General features: G+C 32.7%; 1 protein-coding gene and 2 long non-coding RNA genes across 3 annotated transcripts; 2 read left to right on the forward strand and 1 right to left on the reverse strand.

Annotated features, from left to right (window-relative positions):
* Positions 1-2,286: 2,286 nt before the first annotated feature.
* On the reverse strand, positions 2,287-4,223 carry LOC127129839 (uncharacterized). Its single transcript, XR_007806391.1, has 3 exons — positions 3,695-4,223; positions 3,348-3,592; positions 2,287-2,610 (listed from the first exon to the last, which is right to left on the reverse strand). It is a non-coding gene; the product is annotated as an uncharacterized LOC127129839 (long non-coding RNA).
* Positions 4,224-6,420: 2,197 nt separating this feature from the next.
* LOC127115645 (uncharacterized) lies at positions 6,421-7,711 on the forward strand. The gene is made up of 3 exons (XR_007800825.1): positions 6,421-6,788; positions 6,875-7,398; positions 7,497-7,711. It is a non-coding gene; the product is annotated as an uncharacterized LOC127115645 (long non-coding RNA).
* A 641-nt stretch (positions 7,712-8,352) lies between these two features.
* LOC127102113 (uncharacterized) lies at positions 8,353-9,859 on the forward strand. Its single transcript, XM_051039529.1, has 2 exons — positions 8,353-9,181; positions 9,282-9,859. The coding sequence occupies exons 1-2, from the start codon at positions 8,353-8,355 to the stop codon at positions 9,857-9,859; spliced, it is 1,407 nt and encodes a 468-aa protein (XP_050895486.1).
* The last annotated feature ends 608 nt before the right edge of the window (positions 9,860-10,467 follow it).

Consider the following 10,467-nt stretch of genomic DNA (forward strand, 5'->3'; position numbering starts at 1 on the left):
TGATGATGATTTCATCCATTTTTCACTTATGACTGAATCCAAACCCGTTAAGACGGAAGATGCCTTGAGTGATCCAAAATAGATTTGTGCTACAAAGGAGGAGCTGGAACCCATTGAGAAGAACAAAACTTGGGAGTTGGTTGATCTACCAGACAGTAAGAAGCCAATTGGTGTAATATTGGTGTACAGAGCAAAGACAAATCCCATGGGTGAAATAATCAAGCATAAGGATCGATTAGTTGAAAGGGGAGTTTTGCAAAGAGAGGATGAGCAATATGTGAATCCAACTCAGTATAGGAGGATGATTGGATCCTTGTGTTACTTGTGCAATACGAGACCAGACTTGGTGCTTAATGTCGGTATTGTGAGTAGATTCATTGAGAGACCGAAGGTGTCTCACCTAGAAGCACTCAAGAGGATTCTAAGATACATCAAAGGATCTATTGGCTGCAAAAATCTCTTTCCTACAGCGGATACGAATAGAAAATGCATGCTCGGCTTTATCAATTCCAATTGGTACGGAGATAAATATGATCAAAAGTATACAACTGGATACATCTTTATGTTCGGTGAAACACCAATCTCATGGTGTTTGAATAAGGGACCGGTAGTAGCACTCTCTTCTTGTGAGGCCGAGTACATTATTGCTTCGTGTGTGTGTATGATAAGTAGTGTGTCTAATGAATCTATTGAAGGAGTTGAGCAATGATGAGGGTGGCGCTGTAACACTCGTGGTTGACAAAGTTTCCTCTATAAATCTTGCTAAGAATCCAATTTCACATGGGGGAGCAAACACGTTGATATGAGGTTTCACTACTTGAGGGAACTTGTTAGTGAAGGAAGGTTGGGATTGGGATATTGTAGAAGTGAAGACCAAGTGTCCGATTTGCAGACCAAGGGAGACACAATTGAAGTTTTCAAGAGGTTAAAGAAGAACATGGGAATGGAAGACTTGGATCACTTGAATTAAGGTGGTTTATTAAGTGAAAACAATAATTCAAGTGTTGTAAATGGTTACCATGGGTGTGTAACCGGTTATAGTTAGGCGAAATTCATTTCTCGACTGAAAATAGAAAGTTGACTCGAGGGTGTAATCGGTTACGCATTCGCAGTTGTGACTGGTGTCGTACCCCAAAATTTTCCCTCCCCTTTTCACTTTTCATCTGACCCGTGACTTCAGATTCATTTGCATTCATTCATATGCATCATGCATTCACGTTAATTAAAATCTCATTGATTCAAAGCTGGGAGTTAATTAAAACTAAGGTTTTGTTTAAGTATTGGAGTTTGGCTCATCATATAAGGGGAAACCCCAATGTCATTCCCTTTCAAATCTTGGTTCAAGAAGACTATAACCATGACATACCTTTATGCATTCAAAACCCTAGCCATGTAGGCTTGATTATTATCCATCTATCTAGGAGGTCATTCAATTTGCATCATTCATTCAATAGCCTAATCATTTGCATTGTACACTTAATCTCATTTCTTGGCTAAGCTGACTTTTGGTCAATTGACGACTTTGTGGTCAACCGGTTGACCAAAGTCAACCAATCAAATTTTGATTGTTTATATAGCATCATGTTAAACCATTTCATTATTATCATGTCACTTAGGACCATTTGTTAACTAACTTTTATTGTAATAACTTTTCCATTTGCAATGCAATTTGAGATAAGAAAGATTATTGCACTTTCATATGTAGACGTAGTGGAGCATTGCACGTCATAAGCCAATCACATTTCCATACAACTTTCACTCAAAACCAACACTACACTTCCGCAAATGAATCTTTTTATGACATAGAAGCCATAATCATTGATACAATTCATTGACTTTCCATGTTTACATTTCTAATTTATAACATTTCTAATTCCTCTTTCCAAGCATGCCAAGTCATTTACAAGTTAGAAACCAATAAACCTTGTAATGCATCATTTTCAATCAGCTTTGAAAACATCACAAATTACTCAAGATAGACCTTAGGAGCTCCATTGCAGGTTTTTGCTATTGTAGCTCATGTGCTTTTGTTGCTTGGGAAGAAACCAATTGTTGGTGTTAATCATTGTGTGGCTCATATAGAAATAGGTTGTAGTAGATGCTGATGACCCTGCAGTTTTGCATGTTAGTGTTGGTAATACTTAGATTGTTACTGGTAGTGAAGAGTGGTACCAGATTTTTTGGTGAAACTTTTGATATTATTGTTGGGATTTGTTTGGATCGGTTGGCAAAAGTGCTGACATTTTCTAATAATCCTAGCAGCAGTACAAAAATAAAAAGAAGAAATAATAATAAAGGTTGTAACTACATATTAACACGAGTAACACTTGTTCAAACCATTTGAATTCAATAAAGAAATTAGCAAAATCATAAGTCTCATTTGGCAACTCTAATACTGTAACAGACTAGTAAGATTTTGGAGCTTGTTCATGTCAATCTGATTATGCTCCTTTTACAACCAATGACTTCCCTTCTAATAATTCAAATTTAGGTTAAGCAGACCTATCTCAATGCTAACAGAATTTGTAACCAAATCTGACTGAGTTGTCATTAAAAGTCTTAACATTCACAATGAAGATCTTCAAGCCTTCCCAAGTCACAAACCAAGTCCTGGAACATGTTCATTCTTGTTAACATAACAATAGCAAGGCATATGAAAGCATGTTCTAACCAAGACAATTATCACAACAAACCTTTACAATCCAAAACGCATGTTGCAATATCTAGTATACTAAATCATAACAAAGTAAAACCATTATTTCCAATCTATTTCTACTTCATCCTTCACCCAATAACTAATTGTAAATTAACTTTAAACAATTTATAACGGCGGAGCTAACCCTTCAAACCCAAAACTAATAGAATGAAACTGATACAAACGCATAGCAACCAACCGCTCATACTAATCATAACAGAGTTGAAAGAACAGAACCGGTTCACAAAACCAAAACAAGTTTTTGTACTCACTTTTCCATTTAACGTTTAACTTTAAACCAATTAACAAAATAAAAGGATGTCAGCTAATCAATTTCAATTAATAATAGATGGAGCTCCACAGTGATTAATCTAACACAAACCAATTTTAACAGAATCTCTAATTAATGTCAGAATTTCGATACCCTAACTTCCATCCAAAAAAATTAACGGTTAACTGATTTCTAAATATAATTTCAAGTGAATTTGCATTTCATTTGGGATTGAATTTCTAACTAATTTATGCATTGCTAACTAACTCATATTCATTCTAACAGAATTGGCATTTTGCAACTAACTATTAATTTGACTCTAATTTCACATGAATTTGAATTTCATTTATAATTGAATCAAAAAATTTATAAATAGGATACCTGCACTGTGATTGAGGAGCTTCTTCATTTCTGCAACTTTCTCTTCTTCATTTCTGCAACTCTCTCTTCTTCACTCCGCTCCAAGAGCTTATTCAGTCTGCATCTCAAGATTCCTGATTCTGCATCAGTATTCTTCATTCTCTCAGTCTCGTCTTCTCCACCTTCCTGCAGCCGAATCTCAGCCATTATGCGAATCGAAATTCACCCTGCAAAGAATCAAACACGCTCGACGATCCATAATTCGCCTGCAGCAATCAACAAATGAGTCTTAGCATCAAAGGATTTGAAGGAAATAGAGGAGGAAGATGAGTCATAGACAACAATAACTAAAGAAGGAGAAGTGATACCTGGAGTTAAAAGCAACTTTGGTTCTCTCCCGCAGTCTCCGACAACAACGTTTCGAATGGACCGGAGGATATCTCCCCTCCGTTGGTAAGTCCCAATCTTCCCTTTCCATATATTTGTGTTCTCTCCTTAATATCGAAACCAAGTTCGAAGCCGAGACAGAAACGTTCTGAGTAAGGGGCGTCGTATCGCGGTGGTAAAATATTCGTTTATCGCCACTGAAGAGACTGCTTAGTCAAATAAGTGTTTTTTGTCAAGCTTCTTGATTCCGCCGTGCCTGAGATGCCGCGCAGTCGTTGAATTTGAATTAGAAACGAAGAAGTTTGCAAGAATTAATTCGGAGTTTCTGAGGTTCCATGGAACTTTGAGATTGGGAAACAATTACCGCGATGAGGTGTGCTCGAAGGTTAATGATAATGGAAAGATGAGGTTGCGTTGGAAGATTCGGTTTTGAGAGGATAGGGTGCTTGGAGTGTTCGCTTAAAGATTGGAAAGGGACAAACGGCGCTATTGTTCGGACGAGAAAGTTGGGGATTTTTGAATCCTACTTTGCATTTCACTATTTGAGGTTCCGGATCAGGTTTGTGTGGTTCCAAGCCCAGCACATTGCTATCCGCGCCTCACTTTCAGGGCCTGCACCCTTTCAGGCCCATGGTTTCCTTTTTTGATTGTTAGCTTCTAATCTATTTTTAATATATAAAAGTTAATTACCATCATAATTACTTAATTACCCTAATTACAATCCATAATACAGTTAATTTCATGTTCCTATAATCTACTTTTAATATATAAAAGTTAATTACCACCATAATTACTTAATTACCCTAATTACAATCCATAATACAGCTAATTTCATATTCCTATAAGTAATTATTTTATTGTTGTTGCAATCTTATCATTCCAAAATGAAATCAATATCATGAAATCAAATTAGTTATTATTGTAGTTTTTTTGTCAAATATTATCGTTGCTTGATTTTCTTTAAATGACAAAATGAATTTTTTTAATAATAAATATACTGATTTTTTAAGTGGTCTTTCTGAGATGTCAAACCGAGAATATGAAAAGAGGGAGAAGTAATATGAAACGGTTTGATGAAAATTAGGGTTTTATTTAATATTATTATTTATTAATATTTATTATCATCATTATTAATCTCATTTACCCACTTAATAACTCAAAATATTCCAAAACCACTATTCCAAAACCACGGACAATATTATACCATTTTAACTAACTCTACCATTTTACAATTTAATAAATTTGCCTCGACAACATAAAAAAACGCCTTTTCCTATTACTTGCACGCCGAAAATTTCCTTGGGAACACAACAGTCTTCACGCCTTCTTCTTCAAGAATGCTGCTAATCAATTCGATGTTATATATGTGTAACATCAAAGGTTGGATCCTTTTCAGTATTTTGCCACACACCTCTATCAAATTTATATACTCTTTTTTTTCCAGGTTATTAGGTTTGTAATTTTATAGTCATCTAAATTTGCAGTTAGATTAATTTTTGAATTTTTTTTCAGTGAAAATGAGTAGAAAGGTTGATTCTGTGAAAGACATCAATGACTCAAAAGAAACTTGGCGTCTTGCTGTTCAAATAATGGATGTTTGGAGTGTTGTGAATAATAAGGGTATTGAACATTTGGAGATGATTGTTATCGATTCCTTGGTAAATTGCTTTTCTTTTTTTAAGTATAGATTTTTGTATGATAGTTAGTAATTACAACAAAATGCTTTTTTGTATAACATATAAAAAGAAGATTATTTTTATTTTGTTAGGGTGATCGGATTCAGGTCCTTATTCGTCATGACCATTTACTGAAATGGAAAGAGGTCATTAAGGAGAATATGACCTGCATTATAAACAATGGCAGTGTCTATAACAATGATTTTCAGTGGAAGGTATGTGATCATTCAAAAAAAATTGTGTTTCTTGGTGGTACCACAATGAAGGCAATCGAACTTCAAAATATTCCACCTAAAGGATATTTCTTTAAAGATTTTGGTGAGATACTTCAAGGCAAATGCAAAACCGATAGACTGGAAGGTAATTTAAATTCTATTATAACTTATATAACTTATATATTTGCAAACACATTCAATAATGAACCTTACTTTAATGTAGATATTATTGGTGCTGTTAGTGAGATAAACCATATCCAATCCAACACTCCGGGGAAGAAAGTTGTTGTTTTTGTTGTGCTGAAAGATTTGAAGTAATGCGCATTGTTTTCATAACTTATGTGTTTGATAAATTTATATATTTTGCATCACTGAATCCCATCATATAATATTGTTTATTTATATTGCAAAATAGGGGTAATTGCATAAATTGCAATTTATGGGAAATCTATGGATCAAAAATTTTGGCTTACTACAATGATCCTAAAAACAATGGAGCTATTGTAATTTTGCTCACTCATGCAATGGTAAAAGATGGCCAAGGTATTACACTATCAGACTTTATAAATACATAGCTGATTTGTATTTTTCATTATACGTTCAATAATTTTTATATTAATTATACAATTTACAGTGTCAAATGCATGGAGTGGTTCCAAATTGTTGATAAATGAAGACATCCCTGAAATTCAAGATTTTATGTCTAAGTATGGATTTTATTTATTTATTTATATTCAGATTATTATACATAATTTTTAATTTCAAAAACAATCTTATTTCTATAGGTTGCCTACTAATGAACAGAAGGAGAAGCCTACTCAATCTGCAAAATCTCTTTCTAATTGGTCTGGTGGTTCTCAGTATTCGCCAGTAGAAAGGTTTGTTCATAATGCGAAATGTATGTCCTTAAGTCAGTTCTGCAAAATCAAACATGTAAGTTGAATACTATAGAGCCGAATTTATCTTTACTATTACAATTATATTGTTTGCTTTTTGAAATTAATATCATTTTTGATTTGCTTTTAGGAAACTTTATGTGTTACTGTAGCAACCACATTGAAATTTGTTGTCTCAAAGTATGGATGGTTTTATTATGGCTACACAAGGTGTTCTTCGAAGGCACCTAATCCTGAAAAAGCTTATGAATGTTCATGTGGGCAAAAAGTCGAACAGCCTATACCAAGGTACATATAATCTAGATGAATTGCAAATAAATTTGGTAATGGATTTGTTATTAATCATATTATTTTCTTTGTTTAAAATACTATAGGTACAAGATTGAGATATATGTTAGCAATGGTGAATCAAAATATCGATTTGTATTCTGGGATTCCGAATGTGCTGCTATACTTGGAATGACTGCTGAATTTATGCATAACTCTATGGTGGAGGTACATTGTTATACATAAGTTAAAATGTTAATAGTTTATCGAGTTGTAAAGTTCAGATTATCACTCATGGTTGATATTTTATTTTTCCATTAGAATGGAGAAGATGATCCAATGGTTTATCCTGATGAGCTTGAAATGCTGTTGAATAAGAAAATGGCTTTTAGAGTTAAGGTGCAGCCAACGTTTTCCCAAGCGTCTGTTTGGAAGCTTTGTGATGATGAAGCCTTTGTTAAAGAGATTGAAAATGACTACATAGTAGAAGACGTATAATATTCACTTAATTCATGTATTATTTAAACATTTAACAAATATAATAAATATTCGATGTTTCAATGTGCAGAATCAGTCTAAAACTGAATATGCAAAGTTGGTCCCTAACAAAGAAAATTTGGAAACTTCCGCAGTAAGTATCTTCATTTGTTAACATAATAATTTTCTATGATAAATATTGTATTATTATAATTCATTTTATATCTGACAATTAATTTTTTATATTGCAAGCAAACATTATCTGCATCTGGTGAAAATGATCCAGAATCAATCATTCTAATGACTCCGGCTAAGGATGTTGTAATTGCTGACAAGGGTGAAGAAGTTGATTTTGAAGCGTCTGGCGCTACGCAATTATCAGGCACCAAACCATCCAAGAAAGTAAAGATAGAACCATCTTCTTAATTAGAATTTTCGGAAATTTGATATTGAAATATATTTTATGAACTTTTTAGCACCAGAATGAGTTTAAGTATGAAGTTGTTAAGAACATGATATGTTTTGGTTGTAGGATGTGTTCTTACTTTTTGAAGTATTTATTTTGTGGGATTACAATTGACATTTATATTTCATGTATGGTTTAAAGGATGATAATGAGTATTTAATTCATGTGTGTGAAATTATTCAAAATCCTATGTTGTTATGTTGAACATTGTGTTTTGTGTGTTCTTTCAACTACAAAATTTATATGAGTATCATATCTTCAAATGTTAATAAGTATTTTAGATTGATAACAAAATACGTTGTCATCTTATGAAATATGTGTATACGACTAAATTATAAATAGATTATTGCATGTCATGTTTGGTTTCAGCATGCCTAATGGTGTTATAAATTAAAAAAACAATTACATAAAAATTTATTATGAAATCCTTCAAAACTATTGCAAGAATACAATAATTTGTTCTTAAATCTTACAGGTAAATATGTTAAATGTTTGTAAGTTTTGTCATAATTTTATAAAGTTAACTTTTAAAGTATGATTTTATCTTACAATTTTTTTTAATGTATAATTAATTTATTCACTGCATGTTTGCTATGTATTTTTTTAAAATTAGATGAGCAAAGAGGTGTATTCAAGCGAATAATGGAAGCAGTAAATAATCAACAAGGATGCGTATTTTTTTTGTATGGATACGATGGCACAGGGAAAACCTACATGTGGAGAACTCTAGCTTCCTACATAAGATCAAAGAAACAAATTTATTTAACTGTTGCTTCATCGGGCATAGCTTCACTACTACTTCCAGGAGGTCGAACGGCTCATTCAATGTTCAAGATTCCAATACCTACAATGGAGTCTTCTACATGTAATATCGACAAAGGTAGTGATCGTGCAGAGCTACTAAAAATGGCAAAGTTGATAATTTGGGATGAAGCTCCAATGGCACACAGATTTTGTTTTGAAGCGTTTGATAAAACCCTTAAAGACATAATGGGGCGTTCCAATTGTTCTGACAAATTATTCGGAGGGAAAGTAATTGTATTTGGTGGAGATTTTCGGCAAATATTACCAGTTGTACCAAGGGGTTGCCGTTCAGATATAATACATTCTACAATAAATTCATCATACATCTGGGATCATTGTGTTGTGCTGAAGCTTACAAAGAACATGCGACTCCAACAAGCCGGCAATACTTCAAGTACATCTGAATTAGAATTGTTTTCTAATTGGATATTAAAAGTTGGCGATGGGAAATTGGAAGAACCTAACGATGGTTACACGGATATTCCTATTCCAAATGATTTCTTAATTTCTAACTATGATGATCCACTAGAAGCCATTGTTAGTGAAACATATCCGAATTTTCTTAACAATTATAAGAATCCAGAATTTTTGCAATCAAGAGCTATATTGGCAGGAACAATTGAAACGGTTGACATCATAAATCAATACGTTTTGGGATTCATACCAGGTATGTGTTATCCATTGTAAACATATTTATAGATACATTCATATATTTATATGTACTAACATAGATTTATAATAATAAAATTTCAAAATTTTTCCCAAAGGTGAAGAAAAGGAATATTTAAGTTCAGATTCTGTAGACACTTTTGACGGTGAAGGAAATGAAGCTTTTGATGTTTTGACCCTGGAATTTTTGAATACACTTACAACTTCCGGTCTACCTAACCACAAGATTAAATTGAAGATTGGGACCCCTATTATGTTGCTTCGAAACATTGATCAACCTGAAGGTCTCTGCAATGGAACAAGGCTTATAGTTACAAGATTGGCAAACCACGTTATCGAGGCAAAGATTATATCTGGAAAGAATATTGGAGGGGTTATTTATATTCCAAGAATGGATATGACTCCAACACGATCTCCGTGGCCATTCAAAATGACTAGAAGGCAATTTCCCATAACTATATGTTATGTTATGACAATTAACAAATCTCAAGGTCAGTCATTGGATTATGTTGGATTGTATTTGCCTAGAAGTGTATTTAGTCATGGTCAACTATATGTTGCAATATCAAGGGTCAAAAGCAAAAAAGGGCTTAAGATATTAATCCATGACAAGGATAACCATCCATTGAATTCTACAACAAACGTCGTGTTCAAAGAAGTTTTTGAAAACTTATAGAACGTAAGTTTTTCATTAGTTATATTATATCAACAAATGTCGTTGTTTATTATTAGAATTTTATTGAATGAGTTGTATAAAATATACATTATGTTTTAACATTTGTTTATATGGATGTAATTGTTTTTTACAGGGTAATGAATCATCACTTCCTAAAAGGTTGCGGGCAGGTTTTGTATAAACCCAGTTTTTTAAGGACCAAAGAATTGTACGAAGTTAAATCATTTTTGTTGCTGAACTTATTTCTCACAATTTTAACTAAAATTGTGAACCTTTTGTTTCAATATCTTTTGTTGCATTAAACCTTACTGTATCAATTGCAATTAATTTCAACATTTGGTAGTATTCATTACTATATTTTAAAATAAATGAGGTTCTGGTATTTCTTTTACATGGTTTATGTATTTTGGTTAAATAATCATTTATTATGAAGGTTAATATTTGCGCTTTTATACCTCAAATTAGTAACAGATTGGAAAATTTCATCCATTACTAAATAAATATATTTTTATTTCTTATGTCCAAAATCTCAATGATAAATGGAATGTTTATTCATAACATTAACAATGGAATGTTTATTATATATCAATATACCAATAAATTGTAAA

Source organism: Lathyrus oleraceus, chromosome 1 (assembly GCF_024323335.1).
Source record: "Lathyrus oleraceus cultivar Zhongwan6 chromosome 1, CAAS_Psat_ZW6_1.0, whole genome shotgun sequence".
NCBI classification, from domain to species: Eukaryota; Viridiplantae; Streptophyta; class Magnoliopsida; order Fabales; family Fabaceae; genus Lathyrus; species Lathyrus oleraceus.